The 27,516-nt window shown below is 42.4% G+C and overlaps 1 protein-coding gene and 1 long non-coding RNA gene across 5 annotated transcripts; both read right to left on the bottom strand.

The window, feature by feature from the left end:
• Window positions 1-10,249: 10,249 nt before the first annotated feature.
• Window positions 10,250-14,074, bottom strand: LOC123727283 (uncharacterized). The gene is made up of 3 exons (XR_006759201.1): window positions 10,844-14,074; window positions 10,646-10,712; window positions 10,250-10,406 (listed from the first exon to the last, which is right to left on the bottom strand). It is a non-coding gene; the product is annotated as an uncharacterized lncRNA (long non-coding RNA).
• A 2,844-nt stretch (window positions 14,075-16,918) lies between these two features.
• Window positions 16,919-21,796, bottom strand: allc (allantoicase). Of its 4 annotated transcripts, XM_014144915.2 has the most exons (11): window positions 21,192-21,488; window positions 21,043-21,093; window positions 20,855-20,942; window positions 20,617-20,736; window positions 19,894-19,973; window positions 19,685-19,817; window positions 19,433-19,588; window positions 18,791-18,864; window positions 18,365-18,473; window positions 17,778-17,905; window positions 16,919-17,203 (listed from the first exon to the last, which is right to left on the bottom strand). In XM_014144915.2, exons 1-11 carry the CDS (start codon window positions 21,279-21,281, stop codon window positions 17,048-17,050), a joined length of 1,185 nt encoding a protein of 394 aa, XP_014000390.1. In that variant the 5' UTR covers window positions 21,282-21,488; the 3' UTR covers window positions 16,919-17,047. The 4 variants fall into 4 exon arrangements, with proteins under 4 accessions (XP_014000390.1, XP_045551807.1, XP_045551806.1 ...); XM_045695851.1 differs by lacking the exon at window positions 20,617-20,736; XM_045695850.1 differs by lacking the exon at window positions 21,043-21,093 and having other exon boundaries at window positions 21,192-21,480.
• Window positions 21,797-27,516: the final 5,720 nt, after the last annotated feature.

Raw genomic sequence — 27,516 nt, 5'->3', positions numbered from 1 at the left:
CTGCTTTAAAGGGCCATGCCAGACTATATCACGTCATTTTCTATGAAGCTTGTGTACTTTGAGGTAACGTTAAATACAATATTCACTCAAACATGTATGCACACAGACTGATACACAACAAAATATTTGTGATAAAGTCTATGACATTATTTTCTAAAGCTAAGTATGAAAGGTGCTGAGTCCCACAGAGGGGACATTCTAACAATGAATTCCAGTTCTTAACAGCCCTCCATCTCCCACTGGCTCATAGAGTTTACACTGAATGCATTTCACAAGCACAGCTGCTTGGCAAATAGGCCATGTAATAGTATTTAATATTCACTCTCTCCCACTCTAGAGGCAATACAAGTATTCTTTGTGTGGCTGCATGTGGCAGAATATTACTATTGCTGAGAGTCATATTGCCAGACCCACCTTGATGAGTCTTCTGGCTCGAGATGTTTTTACTTTTTACTCTGGAATGTATTAAAAAGCTCTTTAATTTACATTTGATACCTAATTTTGGCAGCTGTGCATAAAAATGCTTTAAATCACAATCTTAAGTCTCGAAATGGGCAACGGATCACAGTTTTCCTAGTTAAGCTCATTTCATGAATCAGTCGGACTCTCAGGCTCTCTCCGCAGCTCTGCGAATTCATAATTCAGAACTTTGAGCCTTTTTAATACCAATCCAAAGATAAGAATAGTGGTTAGTGAGTCATGGTTTGATGAGTTCCGTTCTCTCTCTAGAAAATAATACATATATGGTTGTCCTCTACATCATATGTGCATGTGTGACAATCACCATACCCAGATCAATTTTATATATATATATATTGCATTGGCATATGGGCTCTTCATCATACCCAGATCCATGTTTATATATATATATATATATATATATATATATATATATATATATATATATACACACAGCTCAGAAAAATAAAGGGAACACTTAAACAACACATCTTAGATCTGAATGAAAGAAATAATCTTATTAAATACTTTTTTCTTTACATAGTTGAATGTGCTGACAACAAAATCACACAAAAATAATCAATGGAAATCCAATTTATCAACCCATGGAGGTCTGGATTTGGAGTCACACTCAAAATTAAAGTGGAAACCCACACTACAGGCTGATCCAACTTTGATGTAATGTCCTTAAAACAAGTCAAAATGAGGCTCAGTAGTGTGTGTGGCCTCCACGTGCCTGTATGACCTCCCTACAACGCCTGGGCATGCTCCTGATGAGGTGGCGGATGGTCTCCTGAGGGTTCTCCTCCCAGAACTGGACTAAAGCATCCACCAACTCCTGGACAGTCTGTGGTGCAACATGGCGTTGGTGGATGGAGCGAGACATGATGTCCCAGATGTGCTCAATTGGATTCAGGTCTGGGGAACGGGCGGGCCAGTCCATAGCATCTATGCCTTCCACTTGCAGGAACTGCTGACACACTCCAGCCACATGAGGTCTAGCATTGTCTTGCATTAGAAGGAACCCAGGGCCAACCGCACCAGCATATGGTCTCACAAGGGGTCTGAGGATCTCATCTCGGTACCTAATGGCAGTCAGGCTACCTCTGGCGAGCACATGGAGGGCTGTGCGGCCCCCAAAAGAAATGCCACCCCACACCATGACTGACCCACCACCAAACCGGTCATGCTGGAGGATGTTGCAGGCAGCAGAACGTTCTCCACGGCGTCTCCAGACTCTGTCACGTCTGTCACGTGCTCAGTGTGAACCTGCTTTCATCTGTGAAGAGCACAGGGCGCCAGTGGCGAATTTGCCAATCTTTATGTTCTCTGGCAAATGCCAAACGTCCTGCACGGTGTTGGGCTGTAAGCACAACCCCCACCTGTGGACGTCGGGCCCTCATACCACCCTCATGGAGTCTGTTTCTGACCGTTTGAGCAGACACATGCACATTTGTGGCCTGCTGGAGGTCATTTTGCAGGCCTCTGGCAGTGCTTCTCCTGCTCCTCCTTGCACAAAGGCGGAGGTAGCGGTCCTGCTGCTGGGTTGTTGCCCTCCTACGGCCTCCTCCACGTCTCCTGATGTACTGGCCTGTCTCCTGGTAGCGCCTCCATGCTCTGGACACTACGCTGACAGACACAGCAAACCTTCTTGCCACAGCTCGTATTGATGTGCCATCCTGGATGAGCTGCACTACCTGAGCCACTTGTGTGGGTTGTAGACTCCGTCTCATGCTACCACTAGAGTGAAAGCACCGCCAGCATTCAAAAGTGACCAAAACATCAGCCAGGAAGCATAGGAACTGAGAAGTGGTCTGTGGTCTCCACCTGCAGAACCACTCCTTTATTGGGGGTGTCTTGCTTATTGCCTATAATTTCCACCGTTTGTCTATTCCATTTGCACAACACCATGTGAAATTTATTGTCAATCAGTGTTGTTTCCTAAGTGGACAGTTTGATTTCACAGAAGTGTGATTGACTTGGAGTTACATTGTGTTGTTTAAGTGTTCCCTTTATTTTTTGAGCAGTGTATATATATTGCATTGGCATATGGGCTCTTCACCATACCCAGATCAATTTTTGTATATATATATATATATATATTGCATTGACATATTGGTTCTTCACCATACCTAATGTATCTTCTTGCACCATGAGAACCCTTGATAGAGGTGGTAATCTACTGAGAATGCATCATGTTGATTAGAGCTAGTCAGTGAGAGTGAATGAGTAGGTCCAGCCACTGATGGGATGTGAATGCTACAAAAGGAGAAAAGCATCCTGCCGTGATTCACCCTCTATCTGACTCAAGGGCTCTTTATTAGCAATCAAATAAAAATGGAATGTTTCAATGGAAAATTAAGGAGAGGGAGAGAAAGAGAGGGAGAGAGAGAGAGAGCTGTGCTTTGTCAAGATTTGTCTCCAAGCATCTCAATGCTTAACCTACCCTGCATCATTACAGTTGCATATTCATGAGATCAACATTACAGAGGATACTTTTTGTTGTTTTCCTCTTCCTTCAATATACATTTTAAAACTTCCTCCTTCATTGAATTTTGTTGGACTATTAACACCCCCACTGTCTCTGTGTAAATGGGTGTCCCTTTCCCTGCCAGGACAGCAATGCTTTGAACCAATTGGCCGGTAAGGAGAATGTTTTTTTTTCTTCCGTCAATGAACTAAGTAGACCAGACCGAGCTGCTTTTGCATTGATGTCTATGGGAGACACACCCAGTTAAGTAGACCGGAACTGACCATTTAATTTGATGGTAAAAGGCCTGAATGAACTATCTTGATTCCTCCACCATCTTTGGTTTCACTCTCACAGCTAAACATCATATACCTTAAAGGGGGAGGAAGGATGGACGAAATGGAGGGAAGAGAAAAAAGAGGGGAGGAAGATCTCTGAGAAAAAGAGATCCACAATAGAGAACGAGAACCACAATATGGATGCCGTCCTTATACACTGAGTGTACAAAACATTAGAAACATCTGCTTTTTCCATGACATAGACTGAGCAGGTGAATGCAGGTGAAAGCTATGATCCCTTATTGATGTCACTTGTTAAATCCACTTCAATCAGTGTAGATGAAGGGGAGGAGACAGGATGAACATAACTTTTTTAGCCTAGAGACAATTGAGACATGGACTGTGTATGTGTGCCATTCAGAGGGTGAATGGCCAAGACAAAATATTTAGGTACCTTTGAACTGGGTATGGTAGTAGGTGCCAGGCGCAGCGGTTTGATTGTGTCAAGAACTGCAACGCTACTGGGTTTTTCATGCTCAACAGTTTCCCGTGTGTACCAAGAACGGTCCACCACCCAAAGGACATCCATCCAACTTGACACAATCATGGGAACCTTTGGAGTCAACATGGGCAATCATCCCTGTAGAATGCTTTCGACACCTTGTAGAGTCCATGCCTTAACGAATTGAGGCTGTTCTAAGTGCAAAAGCAGGTGCAACTCAATATTAGAAAGGTGTTTCTAATGTTTTGTACACTTAGCGTAAGTAGTGAGAGCTAGCACTCTGCTTAGCGTGAAATAGAGACCAGCTCTCCTCCCACCATAGACAGCTCACATAGACCCATTTCACAACACCTCAGTGTGGTGTGCACTAGCCTTTAAGTATTTCCTCCATCTTGTGCTAAGGGTTTATAGAGAATAAGCCAATGCATAATGTATCCTAATTGATTACAGTAGGATTAGGGACCTGCATGATTTGGTATGATATGGACTAAGAGTCTAGGACTAGACTGTTTCAAAATATTGGACTTCAGACTCCATTTCAGAACAGAACAGACAGTCTTATCTGAACAATTTAACGTGGCATTGTGGAACGATAGCATCAATACTGAGGGAGTTGCTGGATTTCAACATTTGCTGGAGCTGTAGTGACACCTACTGAACATGAAATGTATTGTCATAGGGGAGAAGACGCCTAAATCTTTCTGCTTCCATTCTGATCGTATAACCAGCAAATGTGGAAAAAGTGCTTGAAAATAAATTGCTTGTTAACGGCTGTCATCCACGCTAGATCAAACATTGTTAGGGTGACAAAGAAAAGTAGGGTGGATGTGTTATCAAGCATAAACACTTACAGCACTCACTCTGCTAAGTAGATGACTAAATTATGTTATGGTTTACTTAGCGGAAATATACTTAAATAGTATCTGCATTCATCAAACATTACGCAATACTCGGGTGGCGAAATCTCAGTAAACGACCCCGTTGCATATTTTAAGGAAGAGCACAGATCTGCATTGAAATTGGAGCAGAATTAGACCCAATCATGTATCCACACGTGACATCACTTTCCCCTTATTTTGTAGTTATAGACTGGAAATCCACTCCAACTTTCTGTGGATGACAGAATTAATTTAGGAGAAATTCTATCCTAATAGTATTTAAATCTGTCTCCATATCATGTGTACTTAAATGCAAGAAGCTCTGTTCGTGTCTTACGGATCTAGCCAGGTAGCGAGCCTAGGCGTTACCAGTTTCAGACAGTGAAATTAACGGTTATGCAATTAACAATAGACTAGACACAAAAAGCTGATCCTTGCAATCAATGTTCTAGCATTAAATTAATTTAGTCAAATTAGAGCAGAGGTGCCAATGTAACAGAGTAAGAAATATGTCCTGTTTTATTTGTAAAGTTCACCAAAATTAGTTTCATAAGCTTTGAATACATGTTCTTGAGTACATGTTTGAATATTTTTTATTGTTTCAATTATTCCTATTGATAGGTTTATTTCATGGGTACTTGACTGACATCCTGTGGTTGATTGACGGTATTGCACCCTAAGTTTTGCGCACCATTTTCCCTCAGACTGTTTCATGCTAATAGAATTAATGGTAGGTAAGTAATGCTTCTCCACTCCTTTCCCAGTTCAAGGCACTTCCTTTGTATATAATTATGTCCAAATTGTTACAGAATATGTATGAACTAATGTACAATGTAATGACATTTAGTTTGTCATAATGTTTTTTGGGGGGAGGGGTTCACCATTATTTAACCATGTAGACCAGTTGAGAACATTTACAACTGCGACCTGGCCAAGATAAAACAAAGCAGTGCGACAAAAACAACAACACAGAGTTACACATGGGATAAACAAACGTACAGTCAATGTGAAGCAGTGGATGGAGTATCGCTGCAGAATGCTGTGGTAGCCATGCTGGTTAAGTGTGCCTTGAATTTTAAATAAATCACCGACAGTCCCGCCAACAAAGCGCCCCCACACCATCACACCTCCTCCTCCATGCTTCATGGTGGGAAGCACACATGCAGAGACAATCTGTTTACCTACTCTGCGCCTCACAAAGGCATGGCGGTTGGAACCCAATTTTTTTAAATTAAAAGTAAAAGTAATCAAAAATAGTAAAATAAAGTACAGATACCCCCCAAAACAACTTAAGTAGTACTGTAAAGGACTCATCAGACCAAAGGACAGATTTCCACTGGTCTAATGTCCATTGCTCGTGTTTCTTGGCCCAAGCAAGTCTCTTCTTCATATTGGTGTCCTTTAGTAATGGTTTCTTTGCAGCAATTCGGCCATGAAGACCTGATTCATGCAGTCTCCTCTGAAAAATGTATGTTGAGATGTGTCTGTTACTTGAACTCTGTGAAGCATTTATTTGGGCTACAATTTCTGAGGCTGGTAACTCTAATGAACTTATCCTCTGCAGCAGAAGTAACTCTGGGTCTTCCTTTCCTGTGGCTGTCCTCATGAGAGTCAGTTTCATCAGAGCACTTGAAGAAACTTTCGAGATTCTTGAAATTTTCCAGATTGACTGACCTTCATGTCTTCAAGTAATGATGGACTGTTGTTTCTCTTTGTTTATTTGAGCTGTTCTTGCCATAACATGGACTTGGTCTTTAACCAAATAGGGCTATCTTATGTATACCAACCCTACCTTGTCACAACACAACTGATTGGCACAAAGGAAAGAAATTCCACAAATGAACTTGTAACAAGGCACACCTGTTAATTGAAATGCATTACAGATGACTACCTCATGAAGCTGGTTGAGAGAATGCCAAGAGTATGCAAAGTTGTCTTCAGGGCAAAGGGTGGCTACTTTAAAGAATCTCAAATATAAAATATATTTTGATTTGTTTAAAGCAGCTCCAAAATGCAGGTGTTTCCGGTTGGTAATGTTCTCTAGTTGCCCAGTGATTGGCTAAGTGTTCCGTCTCTGATGGGGACACCAGGTCACCTCAAAATATATGGGGAGAGCTCGAAAATTCAAGCACCTTGGGTGCAAACCGCGACATTCAAACGAGGCTGCAAAGAAAACAAATGGGACTGTAGTGACTGTGTTGACTTCAAAATCTGGGGTGTGAACTACGTTTCTATTGAAGCGTTGATCGACATGGTAATGGCTCTATAGTATTGGAGAAAAGTTGAAAAAACTGACCCTCCGTTACATCGTGACGTGTCATGCCGTAACGTACAGCACGCATAAAGCAACTATTTTTGTCTTACAATCTCTCTCCACCAGGTGTAGCACTTCTCTCATCGTTTAAAAACAAGAAATTGACAGTGACGGGGTAAGGGGGGATACCTAGTAATTTTTTGCGTCATCACTGCAAGCGATCATGACTCTCAAAGCCGCTGTTTACTTCTGAAGATCACTTTAGCACCGCCCTAAAAACCCGATTCAAATTCGACACAAACCTTCAAATAGGTATGTAATGACACATTATATAAACTCTTTATAGTGTTTTATTTACATTTTAGAGGCGATAAGGTGATAAGTTGGACAGATCGAGTGAAAAAAAGCTGTTTTCCCACACGACATCTCTCCTTCTCACTACCACGCATTAGTTTCGCTTCCCCACCCACCATTTTAAAAAAAGACCCGACGGAGCTCATTGCCTTCTTGAATCATGCAGAAACAGGCAGCGTGGCGGTCTCGGCATGAATTTTGTTGTAAAGGGGAGAAATTGTCAATACCAATGTAAAGCACGTTACAGTTGATCTGGAGGTATTACGTTTTTTGGGCGCTAAAATAAGGTCAATTGTACGGACCAAGGCGATGTACAAAAGTGAGTGAGTTTACGTTAGAACCTGAAGGTTACACCAAATTGGAAACCAAAGTATAAGATGTGTTGTGTAATTAACTGTACCATTAAACCATAACATCAATCAAATAATATTACTCTGAAGTATGAGGACAACAGTATGTATCAATTTAAAAGTAATCAGATGTATTACAGGAATGCAATAAGATACAATTATCAAAAGAGTACATACCATAAGTCATTTTGTCTAAGTCTAGAACATAGCACACACCGTAACTGTGGCAAAGTCAAAGTGTTGCCAGAAGATTTGTAATTACAAATGACACAAATTGAATGGGGACAAACATCCTCATTTTATCCTACCCAGGGCGGAACCCAATTTCAATAACCCCCAACGTTTATTAGCTTCACTTTGCCAGCCAAAACAAAGAAATCAAAGAGAATAAAAACATCACACACATTCTCTAATCTAATCATCACAACTCAATCTAAATAATATGAGCACACAACAGGGCCGCTACTGCTTTGATGAAACCAGTTTAGTCAAGTAACTCTGGAAATAAATATCTGCTCCACATACAATACAGTGAGACATATCAAAATGTTCAGCTCTTTATTAGCTATTGTGTCACGTCCTGACCATAGTGAGTGGTTATTTTCTATGGTGGAGTAGATCAGGGCGTGACAGGGGGTGTTTGTCTGTTTTTGTATGTCTATGTTCAGTTTCTAGTTTTGCATTTCTATGTTGGTGTTGTTTGGCATGACCTCCAATTAGAGGCAGCAGGTTGTCGTTGTCTCTAATTGGAGGTCCTATTTAAGTTGATGTTTGTTTCACATGTGTTTGTGGGTGATTATTCGTTGTGAGTGTATTTGATCCTCCTGCGTCACAGTTTTGTTTTGTGTATATTTTGAAGTGTTTAATTGTTGCATTCGGTTTCACTGGTTAAATAAATATGTGGAACTATGAAAACGCTGCATCTTGGTCCGCTCCTTCTAACAGTTGTGACATAATGAGATTACAAACATGACAATTCAATTCATACAGTTACACTTCATATGTCAACTCAAGTTTGATCAGTCTTCACACCTATGATGGTGCCAGGAACTCTTGTTCCGGAAGGAAGATGCAAGTGTGGGAATGCCTCGCCCCTAAAATGTGAAAACATACGCACCCAATCCGGACAATGCCATAAATCGTGATTGAATCCCACAATGTGTTTTGGCGCCAGCATGTCGTCAACGATCCCTCCGTCACAGGTCATCATGCGTTGCTCTATCATTCTCTACCCACTACAATTTGGGCAATTATATCATGTAGGCCTATGTCCGTTATGTCTTCATGGTATTTGATAGCCCAAAGCCCGAGTATGTTCAATCGCATTTATAGTTTTGGTAGTACATTATCATTTGGTCCTATGTCCATAACTGAGGGAAGTAGGGGTGCTGAGGGTTCTACAGCACCCCTTGAAAAATCTTAAATAAAACTATATTCCTATGAGTGACTGATGATAGAATGTAGTAGTCCTGTGTCTTGTGTATACTGTATATGTTGCCCCCTACTGGATATATGCAGGTATGGTATGTATTATGGCACCGAATTCTCTTCAGTGATTAAAAAACAAAAGAAACTGTTGATTTCCTTGTCACTGAGTGTCCTGCATCCTTTATTAATGCATTACATATGAACTAAGTAGGCCTGTAGTTAATATTGCATCAGTTATTTTAGACTGAGGTAGGAAGTATCTGAAGTATTTTGTGTGTGTGTGTGTGTGTGTGTGTGTGTGTGTGTGTGTGTGTGTGTGTGTGTGTGTGTGTGTGTGTGTGTGTGTGTGTGTGAAAAAACAGATCACTCACATCACAGAGGACGAAACAGAAAGAATGTCTGAAAAACTACAGTTCCTCACAATGACAGCTCATTTTGGAAGTGGGCTGCTCATTTGATGGCTAGTTTCTTAAATACCAGCCCCTCGTGCTTGTTCAGCCTGGGTGGAGGCAAGTTTGTGGCACTGATATTTGGCGGTCTCTGCCCCGTACACAGGCTTGCAGTGCGTGGCCTCCAGATTGTGGGCCTGACAAAAACTAGCCAAAGCAGTTGGCAGCTGGGTACTCCTCTGTTTCAGCTGTCGTAGGCAGAAGAAGGAGATTCTTTCTGTGCCCCCTGTACCCTTCAGTGACTTGCATACAGGGACCTTTGAAAAGTTTGTATCCTTTTTTTAATGTAAATTTGATTGGTGGATTCAAATAAAGCATTTAATGTGTGCGTTACAGTTTAGCAGACCCGCTGATTGAGAGCGACTTACAGGAGAAATTACGGTTAAGTGCCTTGCTCAAGGGCACATTGGCATATTTTTCACCTAGTTGGCTCTGGGATTCGAACCAGCAACCTTTCGGTTACTGGCCCAGTGTGTGTGTGTGTGTGTGTGTGTGTGTGTGTGTGTGTGTGTGTGTGTGTGTGTGTGTGTGTGTGTGTGTGTGTGTGTGATCTAGAATCTACACATAGACAGCATTACTCTGTTTAGTAATAGTCTGGTTGTGTAGATGGTGATATAGCTATGACTATGTTATGATTAAATTGAGTGTGCCACTCCATGCTTGTCCTCAACCTGCATTAATCCCTGTTAAGTGGTAATCACTAATTACTAGACTAACATTAAAAAAAGTTATTTTCTAATCTGATTTAACACATGACCCCCACAAGAAGTCAGAAAGGCCATCAATTCATGCAATGATATTTAATCAATTAGCCAATAAGTTGGTTGGGTTACTTTCTCTTTGAGAAGCGCCTGGACAGGCCTTTGGAGATCGCCGAAAACATCCTGATGACAAGGGTATGCTTGCAAGGCTTCTCCTGTTGAGACGTGGAGGGAAGATCCTCTGGAAGTGCAGATGTGGCAGCATGTGGAACTATGCTGGGCACTACAGAAGACCGATTTGACACGTACTTTAATTTAGGAATGATGTTATAATGTACAATAGCATCTATTCTCAGTTACAACATAAATTACACTGGTACATGAGAACCAGGAACTTGAGTTGTGGAAAATAGAAACACTTTTACATAAGAGATAATTAGACTAGATCATTTTTGTTATTTTGCAATAGCTTTTCTTTGTACACCAATATCGAATACAAAATGTCCTGCTGTATGTTCTTACCCAGGCTACTCTCAGCAGTAGTCTGGTCTTCAGACTCTGAGAGGTGTGAATCCTTATTGTTCCCCTTCTTTGAGGATTAAGTGTTAGAAGAGAAAAAACAACCTCATAATAATAACAACAGAATCTAACACACCAGAAAGATTCATAAATGAATGGATGGTTTTATATTTGGGACACACAATTGAGTTATTTACTCACCTTGAACAATTTAGGCAAGCCTTTTCTAGGAAGGAGAACTTCACTTTGCTAGCCTTCGCATCCTCAGCCAGAGGAAAAGCTTTAGATCCAGTGGCTTCGAACAATGTTCTTGAGGCGGGCCTTATTACATAGGTCGAGGAGCTCTTTACTCAAGGACTTGACAAGAATCCTATCAAAGGTATAGTCGTGAGTCGACACAGCCAGTTGGAGGATTTTCTCTGAGCTAAACTCCTCCAACAGATGTTTTTACACGGCCCTGTACTCTTTATGAATCCTCAGGCTTTCTGGATAAGCTTGGGTCTCAGAGGAGCCTGATATTGCACACAAGACAGCCATTACCGTCGAGGATCAGGTCTTGTGATGTGCGTGCGACATCAACTGGGTACAGATCCATTTGGGTTTTGGATTTTGGACAGAAGCCTCACCCCTAGCATGTTGACGAGGCCGGTAAAGGCATCATCAATGTCTGAGTTGTCAGAGGATTGGGATGGAGGCGAGGCATATTTGACCACATCTGGGCCCGTCGACATCTGATCACTGATGATTTTCTGAGCTACACCAGAACGACTGGTGGTATCCTCTTTCTCTCCACACATGTTGGCTTCAAAGCCTCGTACTACTTTGGAGGGTTCACTTACTGCCGCACTGACATGGGAGAGAGATGGCCGAGGGGAGGACTTGCCACTCATTAAACAGCCTGGGTCAGTGACAGTTGTCAAAGATACTTGGAGGCATTCTGGTTTCTCGGTTGAAGATGACCCTCTGCTTTGGGCATCAGAAACCAAAGTCCATGACCTGGCTTACCATAACTTTGTTAAACAGACTGACTGTGCCACTCACTGAATACTGATGAAGAAGAGGAGCAGGAAATCCTATCTTCGGACGTGCTAGCCGACACACTGACTCCCTGAGCCAAACTCATTGATGCTAAAGAAAGCACAAGGCTAGGATGCAGGAGACGCTTCACAGACTCCTCTGCAAACAGCTGAACAAGCTCATAAGCTGTTGGATTCCCAACCTTCTTGTCCTTTCTCTTCAGCTTAGTAAGAACTGTATCGGATGCAATCTTTCCAGCCGCCACTGTCACTGATTAGGTTGACTTGGTGAGTAAGATCATGGGAGAGAGCACCAATCCTACTCTGATATATGACCTCCTCCATTCTAGCAATCCCAGCTGTCAGATCACAGTGAGCTGTAACCTGCCCTTCTTCCTCTGGATATTCCCCCTTTATCATGGTATCTGTTATAGCAGACATGGATTTCCTGGCATCACACACCAATGTTTCTGGCTCAGTGGATTCACTCATGTCGATGACTGAACATCTCACAATGGGTGGAGTATTACTCTCTGGTAATTCAGAAGGGATGGGAGTGCCAGGGAGAGCAAATTCCCACTCTTTTCTGTAATTTTGCTGATGATGCTGATTTGGCTGATGACCTTGGCAAAGAGGAAAATGGATTCCAGGTCCTCACCACATCCACTGCTTACCTTCTCAATGTCCTCCAGCATAATTCCAACCACATTCTCTATTTGTGAAAGCTCTCCTGCTGTCACCGTTTGGTCTAATTTTTCTTTTGGAAATCAGAATATGGCTGAGGATTGCTTTGCCTTGAGCCATTGTTGCTTTGGCTTGTTTTTCTAGTTTGAAATAATTATTTGCTTTGACATGCAATGTGCCATTTGGGGATCTCTCTGGGTGCTTGTTGGTTTATCTAATTTAGCTTCCTTCACAAGATCTTTGACATCATCAACAAAGTTGTCAATTCTTTTCGACGCCTCCAAATCCACATCTGTCTGTATGAGCCCAATGGCCACAGAAATCAAGGATCCTGTCAGATGGGCCAGACGTATTCATTAAGCTGAGAGTGGCACTAAATGAATGGGAAGTCTGATCAAAAAAAAAGGTAACGCTACAAAACCTTCTCGCTACCATCTCGGCCACAGCCTTTGAAGCTTTGGTGTTGAACTTCGCACTTAACAGTGTCAAGGTTTTTCCACCAATGCCTTGCAATATACTGTATGTTCAGGTTCTCTGGAACAGGAGAGTCTTCAGCATCTAGGTGCTCCAATGCAAGGTCACTGCCAGATGCCAACATTTTAACTTTCACAGCCACTTCTCAAAGCAGCTTAGATGATTTCCGGATCTTCTTTTTTTCCATTTATCCAACATGTCTTCAAAAACAGTCTTCACCTTGTCTGTCGCAGGTGGAATGCAGGACTCAACATCTAATTCATCCTCTGGATTGGTGTGATCATTGAAACACTTCTGGACCATGTTGACCATCTGTTCAGTTGCCGGAGTACCAGAGGCAACAGGGGAGGACTGCCCAGAAAGGGTTCTGCTGATGGTCATAGATAGGACAGAGTTGAGCTGTTCAATCACCTCCTTGACAAGACCAGCAGTCAGCTCAGGTGGGCAAGAGGACATAATCTCATGGTCAGAGTTGCTCCTGGACACTGCTGATGTTACTGTCCTCTGACGTCCCTAGGTGGACTTTCAGTGAGCTCTGGGAACTTCAAAACAAACAAGCAATACATGATCAAATCAATCTCACTCACAGTAGCAGTGCGTGGGTAAAATCACTGAGGAAGCCAAGCCAAGACAGCTAAAAAAGCCATGTTACAACCTATGTTGTGATAATTGCGTTGTTTGCTCTGTAATCCATTTGTTCATGAGCCACCGTGATATACAATAAGGCCGTGACAACAAAAAGACAACAGTCACACAGTGGCGGAATGAATTCAACTACACATAGTTTGTTTCATCACAAAACCAGAGACCAACATCTATCCGGTGAAATCCACAAAGCAAACGTTGCCTACAAAACAATTATCACCTGCAGCATGGTCAAACAAGTTCATGTTTTTCGATAGTTTACTATACAACTACTGATTTAGAACCACAGAGTTACCGCAAGTCAGCACAAAGACAGCAGGAGTACCGCTACTCCAGCACCTTGAGGAAGTAGAAGAAAATGTAAGAGAAATCTATATTCTCTCTCAATACCATGTTCTGGTAGTGATATAATTGTTTTATAGGTCTCTTTGAGTAAAACTGTTCATCCTGGCTACAATATTTGACTACAGTTAGACTACAGTTTCATTGAAAACGGATTACAATTGGCCTGCACATCACAAGACAGATATAGAGAACCAATGCTGTGGCCTATTTCTCTTACCTGCATTATTGTCAGTGCCCTGCTCCCCTGGCTTCTTGCCACTACTACTCCTCTTCCACTCTCTGCAAGTCAAAACACAGAAATGGTCCTATTCAGACCCCTTGACTTTTTCCACATTTTGTTTCGTTACAGCCTTATTCTAAAATGGATTAAATTGTTTATTTTCTTTCTCATCAATCCACACACAACACCCCATAATGACAAAGAAAAAAACGTTTTTTGAAATGTTTGCAAATGTATTTAAAATGAAAAACTGAAATATCACATTTATATAAGTATTCAGACCCTTCAGTCAGTACTTTGTTGAAGCACCTTTGGCAGCGATTACAGCCTCGAGTCTTCCGTGTGACGCTAAAAGCTTTGCACACCTGTATTTAGGGATTTTTCTCTGCAGATCCTCTCAAGCTCTGTCAGGTTGGATAGGGGGCGTCGTTGCACAGCTATTTTCAAGTCTCTCCAGAGATGTTCGATCAGGTTCAAGTCCGGGCTCTGGCTGGGCCACTCAAGGACATTCAGAGACTTCCCCCGAAGCCACTCCTGCATTGTCTTGGCTGTGTCCATTGGCCTGTTGGAAAGTGAACCTTCGCTCCAGTCTGAGATCCTGAGCGCTCTGGAGCAGGTTTTCATCAAGGATCTCTCTGTACTTTTCTCCATTCATCTTTCCCTTGATCCTGACTAATTTCCCAGTCCCTGCCGCTGAAAAACATCCCCACAGCATGATGCTGCCACCACCATGCTTCACCATAGGGATGGTGCCAGGTTTCCTCCAGATGTGACGCTTGGCATTCAGGCCAAAGAGTTCAATCTTGGTTTCATCAGACCAGAGAACCTTGTTTCTCATGGTCTGCGAGTCCTTTAGGTGGCTTTTGGCAAACTCCAAGCGGGCTGTCATGTGCCTTTTACTGAGGAGTGACTTCCGTCTGGCCACTCTACCATAAAGGCCTGATTGGTGGAGTGTTGCAAAGATGGTTGTCCTTCTGGAAGGTTCTCCCATCTCCACAGAGGTACTCTGGAGCTCTGTGAGAGTGACCATCGGGTTCTTGGTCACCTCTCTGACCAAGGCCCTTCTCCCCCGATTGCTCAGTTTGGCCAGGCGGCCAGCTCTAGGAAGAGTCTTGGTGGTTCCAAACTTCTTCCATTTAAGAATAATGAAGGCCACTGTGTTCTTCAGGACCTTCAATGATGCAGACATGTTTTGGTACCCTTCCCCAGATCTGTGTCTTTACACAATCCTGTCTCTGAGCTCTTCGGACAATTCCTTCGACCTTATGGCTTGGTTTTTGCTCTGACATGCACTGTCAACTGTGGGACCTTATATAGACAGGTGTATGCCTTTCCAAATCATGTCCAATCAATTGATTTTACCACAGGTGGACTCCAATGAAGTTGTAGAAACATCTCAAGGATGATCAATGGAAACAGGATGTACCTGAGCTCAATTTCGAGTCTCATAGCAAAGGGTCTGAATACTTATGTTAAAAATACAAAACAGAAATACCTTATTTACATATTGTCAAAAATGTCTAAAAACCTGTTTTCACTTTGTCGTTATGGGATATTGTGTGTAAATTGATGGGTGCAAAAATTATGTAATCCATTTCAGAATTAGGCTGTAACGCAACAAATTTGGAAAAAGTCAAGGGGTCTGAATACTTTCCGAATGCACTGTAGCCTATGCCGTCCTATTGTGGATTTGTTTTGGTAGAACATGTACGATCCACTTTTCCCTTATCACTGTCTTACGCTTTGAATTAGTCATCATGATATACTACGAACCCAAAAGCTAAAACAAACTCAAAAGCTTTGGACAGTTTTTTCCAAACTAGCTTTTCAATCAAATCCCATTACCACTAGCACACCACCAGAACACATGCATGTAGGCTACCATATTTTTCAGCATATCTTTTGGAAGCTTAAACTCATTGGGTAGGCTGCAATGAACAATTTTCACTTCATGTAATGGGGTAGGGCAGGCTATCTAGATAAACAAATACATAAATAGGCCTACACTTAATTGCAGTTCATAGGCCCATTTCTTATTACAGGTTTTCCATGTCGGTGACTTTGGCATCACAGATACACCAGCTGCATCCACATGAAATAGGAGATTCAAGGATGAATGTGAGATGGTCTGTATTCTCTTTCTTTTGCCTTAGAGATACAGCTGCCTAGACCTATAGTTTGATATTGCTGGGCACATGATTGCAAACTTTTTTTTAAAGTATTTGATTGAAATTGTGTGTCATACTTTTAGTTTCAATAACAGTATTTTCAATCAGTCTTCAAAATGAAAACGTTAAAGATCCACTAGATGGCAGCGTGACTCTGTTTAACAGGGCAAGTCTGTAACAAATAAGCAACACAAGATACTAAGCTGTTTACAATTCAGTCTACTTCCATCTTATTATCTCATAGTCACATGGCAAAATAAATGTTAGGCTACATTAAGTAGGCCGGCGTGTCTGGCTTCACTTTTTACCTACATTGTAGCCTAAACATGACAAAAAACGTTTGCGGTTGATAAGGCTAGATAGCGCTCTGAATGTGGGAAACAAATAGAATATATAATATTATTGACTTGTTTACAGTGCAAACCCACAACTAGGCCTAAATAGTGTCTGAAGGTCAGATCGTGGGGATTCCAATTAACGCTGTCCGTGGTGCTGAATCCCCAACAAGTGCAAGCACTTGTTTGTTTACTGTCTGCAACAATTCTTCACATGGCATTGACACCACAACGCACACACACCATTGTTTCCTATAACTGCTTAACCCTGTGAGACCCACTGTTGCAGCTATGCAAGATTTCTTAATTTAATTGCATCCAATACAAGTTCTAAACTCAAAAATAATGTAAAAAAAGACATAGTTTATGCATCTCCTTAGACCCAGTTGTATCTTTTCAGATGAAAGTTTATTTTTTTAAGCTTCATATGTAGCCTACAGTAGACTACATGTTACAGTCAGGCCATTAATTTCCACAATGAGCTCACCAAAACTCATCCAATAATGTGGCCTAATGCATCACAGTTTGGAGGTGTGTCTTGTGGAAGACGGACGTCCCCAGAGTCTAAGTCTGCTGACCCCTCCATCTGGGGCAATGACCAGACGCACGTGACTGACCGGCCCAGACAGCGCCAGCGGGTCACATGAGTAAAAGTGCCTGTGATGGGCCTGGAGCTAGAACAAAAAGAAAACAGTTCTCACCAAACTGATGTGTTTTACTGTTGCAGTTTGGAATGGTTATTATCATCACTGGCTGTAGGTTATGACTTGTTTTGGTACGTAAGCAGAATTCTGGTACAATTGCATGAGGAAAAAAAGCAAGTTGGATGGACTGTTGACTTTGGCAGACATTTCACGTCACAGAAACTTGAGCACATTAGAGAGTGAAGTGTGAAGCACAACACCTCTCACAGATGAGACAGATATCCTCCTTACATTTGCCAAGACCTGATTTAGTTATTATACATGCACATTCAATATTGTTTACCTAACTAATATGTTTTGAAACACACACACTTGAATTTCTCCCCATCTGTCTGGAATATGGACATTTAAATACTGAATTGATTAAAATGCTGAAAAAAACTTTCTGGATGAAAATGTGCTGATAAAGTCTCGGTAGGAGCGCTGATCTAGGATCAAGTCCCCCTATGCATTGTGAACTTACTGAAAGGCAAAACAGATCCTAGATCAGCACTCTAACGGGCCCAGGCATTGGAGTGAATTATAGGGATAATGGTTGACATACTTTCTGAGGTTGCAGAAGCACCCGCCATTTGTTTCCTGGATCGCTGCTCCACCTGCCGCTCACATACTTCCCTTCCTCCTCGGGGGTCAGATAGCACGCTTCTATCTTACATGAGTCTGGGAAGTTTCCTGCGTGTTGACATCACATGATACAGTAAGAGAAACACAAAACCTCTGTCTCAGTAGTCTGTACAGTGGACTGCCGTACTTACAACAGAGGCGAAAGATGTGGATGTCTCCATTGTGATCGCTTGTAATCTAACCTGTTACATTGTCATAACTAGAGAAAGGGGATACCTAGTCAGTTGCACAACTTAATGCATTCAACCGAAATGTCTTCTTCCTGTGAATCAGAGAAGTGCAGTGGGCTTCCTTAATCGACATTCATGTCATCGGCGCTCGGGGAGCAGTTGTTGTTTGGGGTTAACTGCCTTGCTCAAGGGCAGAACGACAGATTTTTCCACCTTTCGGTTACTGGCCCAACGCTCTTAACCACTAGCCTACCTGCCCTAATCCTAACCCTAGTAACCAAGTCTTTAACAGAGACTGGAACAGACAGAATGTGTGTGCGTGCGTGTGTTACTCTACCTTTGAAGTGGTTGGTGTCTATCTCAATTTGGCTGATGACTCCGGGATGCCCCAGTCTGAGAACGGCCCACTCATAACCTGGTACCTGTAGGATGCCCTTCCCATCCACCTGTGGAGCACAGTATCATGTCACCAGATGATACAACAGAGTCGTGTTCACCAAGGAGAAAATGTTTTGAACTAGAGTGAAACAGGGAGGTACTACCTGAACTTGTCCAAAAAGAACACAGATTTTCTGTAGCAAACATTTCAAAAAGCTCTACTCTGATGTGTACTACTGAACACGATCCAGTGCTATGGCATGTGCCAAACTTAGCTGAATTTATTCTGCACTGTTGAGGAAGAGTGGCAAGTAAGCATTTCACTGTACCGTTTACACTCGCTGTGTCCTGTACACGTGACGAATAAAATGAGATTTGAAGTTACCTGTAGGTTTTTGGGTCTGTCCAGTCGACGGGCTGTCTCCCATCCATCGCCCATGTTTGCAGATCTTCCCAAACCTACAAGGGTATGACGTTTCCCGGTCAACCCAGTCTATAGACTTGTCTCATTTTGATATGTTCATTACCAATGGTATGCACTACCGATGAGATTGTGGACCGATGCCAATATTGACATCTTCATTAAAACATTTCACCGGCCTGCCAGTAATTTCCCTGTATATATTAAGGAACACCTAACTATTCAAGACTCGCACTGCTTTGCTTCTTTCGACAACAATTGCAAATCCCTAAGGTACATCATGAGATCTTTCAGCTACAAAGGCTCAACTGACTGGAATCATTTGCTAAATAGATAAATCATGTGTGCACTTCATTAGTTAAAGATAGATCAACAAATGTGATGGACACAGCTGGTTGAAAGAATTCTGCCTTTGTTATATCTGTCTTTGTTATATACGTCTTTGTTACTCAGAATTTCCAAATCAGTAGTGCGAAAATAAATATTGCCCTATTTGTTTTTACTTTATATTCCAGTGCTATCTGTACTGAAGTGATTGATTCCTTAATCAGTATGATGACAGAAGCCCCATTTTCAAATGTTTGCAGACTGACAGCACTGGCATACCAATCATATTCCGGGGGTGGCCAAAGTGGGCGTCGCTGTAGCCCAGACAGACCCCACCGTTGACCAGGGCCACCAGGTCTAGCTGGTCCTGTGTAGGCAGGGCAGACCAGTCTTTCTGTCCAACGCCATAGACCTTCAGTCTAGCAATCCCCCCATCTGCAACAGAAGCATAAGTACAGATCCTTTATCAGGAATATCGATGAGAAATTATGTAACCAATATCGGAGAGAGTATCTGACGTGGAGGTGTTACCTGGGTACATGTTGAGTCGTAGGTGGGTGACTCTCGTGGGGTAGGTGATCGGGAAGTAGTTATGGCAGGTGTCGGAGAATCCAGGTTTCAGCTCTGTCACAGGAACAAGCTCCTCCCATGACTCAGAGTGCAACTGTCAATTAAACACAATTGATCGTTGATCTTCTCCAGTGTGTGTGTGTGTACAGTGTCAGTGTAAACGGTTGTACCTTAGCAACTGCTTCAAACTGACTCTCGGAAGCAGCCATGCCAGTGCGGTCTCCCTCCAGGGTCAGTGCTGGGGCCTCATCTGATCAGACAGACAAAACACAGAAACATACATGACTATGACTTTTGCCAATTGTAACTGTAACAGTGTTGCTTCCGTCCCTCTCCTCGCCCCAACCTTGGGCTTGAACCAGGGACCCTCTGCACACATCGGTGACAATCACGCTCGTAGCATCGTTACTTATCGCTCCACAAAAGTTACAGAAAATCTGCGTTCTTACTGGACAAGTTCAGGTAGTACCTCCCTGTTTCACTCTATTTCAAAACAACTCCTTCAAGGTATCAGAGCAAGTGACGTCACTGATTGAAACCCTACTAGCACGCACCACGAACGAGCTAGCCATTTCACACGGGTTTGTTTGCTAATGTCATGTAGAATGTGGGTCTTGCTAATTCACACCCTGAAACAGTTATCTTCCTGTCTTGTGAAAGCAAAACTTATTCTGTAGAATTCTGACAAACACTCTAGGAAATCAAACCAGCATACTGAATTCCATATGTAAAAACACCCTATGGATCTTTCTAACCTATCAGGAGATATTAGACAGATTTTTTTGCCCAATTATTGGCAAAAGAGCTGATCTGATTGGTCAAGACCAATTAGTGGAAAAATATCTGAATTTGGCTGCCTGTGTAAACACAGCCTGTTACACAGTCATCCATACCCAGACATGCAGCCTGAACAGAGGCAAATGGCGAGTAGTTTCCAGTAAAGAAGGACGTGTCCACATCCAGGCCATGTATGATGCCAGGTACACCCAGCTGGATGATGCACCAGTCATGACCTAGCAGAGATAGCAGACAAGATCAAGATCAAGCTTCTGTATTCAGATTAGCCTGCCTATGATCATTCCATTTCCCCACCATTGAAATGATTGTAATTTTGTGTCTCTCAAGTTATACCAGGTATTCTTTTCCTTCTCGTCTCCCAGCCATCCATCCATTTTCCGTACTCGGTGAATGCAGACGCTATGAACTCTGGTGGCTCTTTCTTCCAACCACGTGCAGTGAACAAAGGGAGAGGGTTGTAGATGTGAATGGTAGTGGCTCAACAGATGACAGTGGATTAGTAATGTAAGTGTGCACAGTACCTTCAAAAGATTGCTAGCTGGTGCAAACCATTCGTCTGTAGCAAAAATAACCTAAAATGATAGTGAGCGCGTAAACAGATGAACGTTGTCTCATGTTGCGTTATTTAGTTTTCAAAATGTCAATCTTGTGTCCATGGTGTAAGACTTACTTTCCCTCCAGCTGTCTCACAGGCCAGGTTATTAAACTGCAGAAAGTCTGGTTGACCACTGACAATTTTCACTGCTTTTCGGTCTGCCATTCTATTGCAGACTATAATTTACAATCCCTACATGTAACTCAATCCAGAATGAGAAAATATTCTTCTCATTTACCTCATACAATAAGATAAATCTGCTTTATATATTACAGCTTCCTGTACTTCAAGTTGAAAAGCAGTCCACAACCACTAATGAATAGATTCTTCTGGTGCCTGTTTTTTTCTATCAATCCACCAGGGCAAAGTCCAGTGACTGGGAAGTCATTGACAGCAGTGTTAAAAACTAAACGAGATAGGTGGTGGGGGAATGGAATTTTTTGTTTTGAATACTGAATATCTGTTCAAGATTGTTGCTTTCTTTCTTTCTAGCTTTCTTTTGTGGGAAGAAAGCGAAAGCACCTTGTACAACCACGATGGGATTATGTTAAACTGGCCAGAGGTGCACTGAGCTATGGTCCGTCACGTGAGGGAGGCGCGCCCTGCTAAAATCGAACAGCAATCTGAACCGCTTGGTTATGTTTTTAGAAAGGCAGCATGATCCGTCATTCAGAAACGTACATCTCTTTTCCATAAAATACATGTTCACATTTTCTAACTAGTTTTCATTGGGAAGGCAGATAAAGCGTTTTCATCAAAAGCAATCACTTTTGCATGTGAAAACAGAATACTACTCATTACATTCTTGTTTTGACCTGACTTCACCGTTGGGCAGAACTGGTCACTCCTGTCTAGGCAGGAGCAGTTTTTTCTTGTATATACCAGTAAAACATTCTTCAGATGACTTTGACATTTCTTGAATGTTAAATTCTTGCACATTTTCTCATGAAAAGTACATTTCAACACTCGGCTCTCTTGTGAAAACGTGAGCTGCTGTCTGATGAAAAGGAACATATATAGCAAGCTAGCTCCCAGACTGAAATAAGATAAATATCTGTTTTGGAAAGACGTTTAAATATACTGAACAAAAATGCAAACGCAACATGCAACAATTTTACTGAGTTGCAGTTCATATAATGACATCAGTCATTTGAAATAAATGAATTAGACCCTAATCTATGGATTTCACATGACTGGGCATAAGCGTGGCCATAGATGGGTCTGGGAGGGCATACCCACTGGGAAGCCAGGCCTAGCCAATCAGAATGAGTTTTTCCCCAGGGATTTATTACAGATAGAAATACTCCCCAGTTTCATCAGCTGTCCGGGTGGCTGGTCTCAGACGATCCCGCAGGTGAAGAAGCCGGATGTGTAGGTCCTGGGCTGGCGTGGTTACACGTGGTCTGCGGTTGTGAGGCCGATTGGATGTACTGCCAAATAACAACATTGGAGGCGGTTTGTGGTAGAGAAATGAACTTCCAATTCTCTGGCAACAGCTCTGGTGGACATTCCTGCAGTCAGTATGCAAATTGCAATCTGTGGCATTGTGTTGTGTGGCAAAACTGCACATTTTAGAGTGGCCTTTTATTGTCCCCAGCACAAGGTGCACCTGTGTAATGATCATGCTGTTTAATCAGCTTCTTGATATGCCACACCTGTCAGGTGGATGGATTGTCTTGGCGAAGTAGACATGCTCACTAACAGGGATGTAAACATATTTGTGCAAAACATACTGGGATCTTTTATTTCAGATCGTGAAACATTGGTCCAACACTTTACATGTTGCGTTTATATTTCTGTTCAGTATTATGCAGTATGCAATACGAATTGTCTTGATCATATAAAGGAGGTACTTCGTTGGCCATTTAGACAATTTATTAAAAGCTAGCCAATGTTAACAGACTAGTCACCTACTGTACATGTCAATTTGTGTTTCATTAGCCATCTGTCCGTGAATACAGTTGTTGAATCATGTTTTGGCATGATTATGTCTCATTTCAAGCAACTAGTAGCAGGCTTAAAGAAACATTAAATCATACACTTAGGATGGAAACACATAAAAGCATGTATAGAGAAAGATGTCTGTCATGCTAGAATGGAGGTTCTAAAAAAACAGCTGCATATGCATATTAGCCAATACATATGGTATAGCCTAGCACTTATAGCATACCTCGCTATACATCCTCTCTAAAAACAGGTGTACAATGTGTTCTGCAAAAAGATAAGCAGTTTGATTTCTAAACCAGATGAGTTCTCAAATAGCAGCTGCCCAATACCATGGTGGGCATGCATAATGTTGGATCCATTGGAATATAAGGTATGGAGAATGATAAAGAGCCTGTAGGATTATAGAAACAGCAGTTGGGAAATTAATGTTCGAGTTTCAAATACTCAATGTTCAGTGAATGGGAGTATATTTAGGTGGTTTAAATGAATACCTTTTCTACTAACCTTCTAAAAGTTGACAGTGCCAGAATCTCGCCAATCCATTCGCTATTCTACTATGACTGTGTGAGAAATATTTTCAATAATGTACGTTTCACGCATATACATATGAACAAAGAACACCACAAAAGTGATTCACCATTTGAGAATGGAGACAAGTAACAAAGGTGTCTCGGGCAGTATTTGACGTATGTAAATATATTGTCACCTCCTGAGTGTACAAAACAATTGGAACATCTGCTCTTTCCATTAGACTGACCAGGTGAATGCTATGATCGCTTATTGAGGTCACTACATCAATCAGTGTAGAAATCCATGCCCAGCCAAATTGAGGCTGTTCTGGGGGCAAATGGGGGTGCAACTTAATATTATGGTGTTCCTAATGTTTTGTAATGAGGACACAATAGTATCCCACCCCGGTCAACAATGTAGCTGACCGATGTAGACATTTCCATTTTAGTCATTTAACAGCCTCTTTTCCCAAGCAAGTTACTGGTGGAATGAGGATTAAGTGCCTTAGTCAAGGGCAGAGATTTTAGACCTAGTTGTCTTTGGTTTTCAAACCTGCAATCTTTCGGTTACGGGTCCAATGCTCTTAACTGCTGGGCAACCTAACACCCTGACGTGACTAAGACAAAACACAAAGAAAGACAAATGGTCTCGGTATTTATATAGTGACGGCTGGGCTAGGTGAATAGATCATGGAAGACTAAGGTAAAAAACCTTAGTGAATAAAGATGCTCAAACAAGCAACTGCATCTGTATTGGGTGTTCCAACTCTAAAATGCACTAGACTATGACAAAAACTGCAAAATGCATGTGGTCCCAATGTCTAAATAGTGACATCAGGGCTAATTCAAACTGCAGTAGGATGTTCTCCTCACAGGTGAGCGATTCAGCCCATGCTTGGTGAATAGCACTTGGTTGATCTCTGGGAGCAGGACACAGGAGAGATGAACAGACAATCCGAGACAAAAGTGAGAATGAATAAATAAATCACAGCAAAGGAATGTAGTTTGTAAGCTACAAAATGAAACACCCCGACAGACTTGCAGGGTGGGCTGCAAAAATCCTACCCCCAATCCTATTGATAGGAATAATGTGGCATTCATCAGTATGAATGACATTTGTGGGTCCCAGGGGCGAAAATCTGATATCCACTTTGGAGGGGACAATTACATGAAATTTTCTCAAGAGCAATTCCTGAGGGGGACACCAAAAGTAGTGCTGTAACATATAGCCTACATTGTAATATGGTAAATGTATATTGAGGAACCAAAGAAATAAGGTGTTTGCCGTACTCCTAACTACCGGTACCCAAAACTACACAACTAATCACAACAGCAATACCATTGCCTTTAACAAATCTTAGTTCAGTCACCAGTTGAGAGTAGGGGTATCCATGGCATTTTCCAATTATGTTCCTATACTGCTCAAAAAAATAAAGGGAACACTTAAACAACACATCCTAGATCTGAATGAAATAAATATTCTTATTAAATACTTTTTTCTTTACATAGTTGAATGTGCTGACAACAAAATCACACAAAATAATCAATGGAAATCCAATTTATCAACCCATGGAGGTCTGGATTTGGAGTCACACTCAAAATTAAAGTGGAAAACCACACTACAGGCTGATCCAACTTTGATGTAATGTCCTTAAAACAAGTCAAAATGAGGCTCAGTAGTGTGTGTGGCCTCCACGTGCCTGTATGACCTCCCTACAACGCCTGGGCATGCTCCTGATGAGGTGGCGGATGGTCTCCTGAGGGATCTCCTCCCAGACCTGGACTAAAACATCCGCCAACTCCTGGTCAGTCTGTGGTGCAACGTGGCGTTGGTGGATGGAGCGAGACATGATGTCCCAGATGTGCTCAATTGGATTCAGGTCTGGGGAACGGGCGGGCCAGTCCATAGCATCAATGCCTTCCTCTTGCAGGAACTGCTGACACACTCCAGCCACATGAGGTCTAGCATTGTCTTGCATTAGGAGGAACCCAGCATATGGTCTCACAAGGGGTCTGAGGATCTCATCTCGGTACCTAATGGCAGTCAGGCTACCTCTGGCGAGCACATGGAGGGCTGTGCGGCCCCCCAAAGAAATGCCACCCCACACCATGACTGACCCACCTGCAAACCGGTCATGCTGGAGGATGTTGCAGGGAGCAGAACGTTCTCCACGGCGTCTCCAGACTCTGTCACGTGCTCAGTGTGAACCTGCTTTCATCTGTGAAGAGCACAGGGCGCCAGTGGCGAATTTGCCAATCTTGGTGTTCTCTGGCAAATGCCAAACGTCCTGCACGGTGTTGGGCTGTAAGCACAACACCCACCTGTGGACGTCGGGCCCTCATACCACCCTCATGGAGTCTGTTTCTGACCGTTTGAGCAGACACATGCACATTTGTGGCCTGCTGGAGGTCATTTTGCAGGGCTCTGGCAGTGCTTCTCCTGCTCCTCCTTGCACAAAGGCGGAGGTAGCGGTCCTGCTGCTGGGTTGTTGCCCTCCTCCTCCACGTCTCCTGATGTACTGGCCTGTCTCCTGGTAGCGCCTCCATGCTCTGGACACTACGCTGACAGACACAGCAAACCTTCTTGCCACAGCTCGCATTGATGTGCCATCCTGGATGAGCTGCACTACCTGAGCCACTTGTGTGGGTTGTAGACTCCGTCTCATGCTACCACTAGAGTGAAAGCACCGCCAGCATTCAAAAGTGACCAAAACATCAGCCAGGAAGCATAGGAACTGAGAAGAGGTCTGTGGTCCCCACCTGCAGAACCACTCCTTTATTGGGGGTGTCTTGCTAATTGCCTATAATTTCCACCTGTTGTCTATTCCATTTGCACAACAGCATGTGAAATTTATTGTCAATCAGTGTTGCTTCCTAAATGGACAGTTTGATTTCACAGAAGTGTGATTGACTTGGAGTTACAATGTGTTGTTTAAGTGTTCCCTTTATTTTTTTGAGCAGTGTATTTTACAAGTAAAAAAAAAGGAGAACCTTTCATAATGTGCCAAACAAAGACTCAACAAACTTACCTGAGACTCCCTGTCTCTGCCAGTCTGTCCCTGCATATCTGTCCCCAACTCTGCTGTCTGTGAGCCATCTGTTGCCTGCTCTGCCTAATGACATCATTGTGAAACATTTCCATTAGAATTTCATTTCTTTCTTATGAACATTTTATCAACTAGTCTTTGAGATATTAGGCTACTAGGGTTCTTACTATGCTTTTTGGTGTATTGAAAAATACTCTGATGTCCGTCTTTTATTTTTCTGCCATTTTTCTACCTGGCTGGCTACACACACATTGTGTAGGTTATTTACAGTAGGAGATGGGCTTCTATCATCTTCAATCATTCTATATGGGCTTCGATCTAAAAGGTAGCTAGCAAATGTGAAACGGATTAAAATGACAAGAGTTGACAGCTGTATGAGTTCACCATTTACACAACATATGCTACAACCTTTTGTAATTTTAATAGTTTGTTTCATATTGGCTGGCTTCCAACAATAGCTGAATTTGCAAAGCTAGGGAGCACCAATCAGTTTCAGTGGTGTTTGCTATAATCTTTGCTACCCGGGTTAAATAAAGGTGAAATAAAATAAATAAAAGTTCCCTTGCGACAATTTAGCTTTTGCAATGAGACCATTAAATATATTTAAGACAATGGTAGAAGAGAGTGTAGTTCTGTTCAGTTTGGACTTCAGTTTATCGCTAACCTTATCACAGGGACTTTGAAGCACTAACTTACATCATCTGCATGCTGATTCCATCTTTGACGACGCCACATAAATGGAATAGGTACTAGCTAGCTTAATAGTTAATATTTGCGCGCTAGTTCTGCATACTCAGCTAGTGTGTGTGTGCGCGCGATTGACTGGATGAACCTCACGGCAGTTACGTATCAAGCTAAGGAACTGGCAGTGGATCAAACCATTGTGATGCAAAGGGC

This window comes from Salmo salar, chromosome ssa15, assembly GCF_905237065.1.
Source record: "Salmo salar chromosome ssa15, Ssal_v3.1, whole genome shotgun sequence".
Lineage (NCBI taxonomy): Eukaryota > Metazoa > Chordata > Actinopteri > Salmoniformes > Salmonidae > Salmo > Salmo salar.
This window is presented reverse-complemented; position numbering and strand designations above follow the sequence as displayed.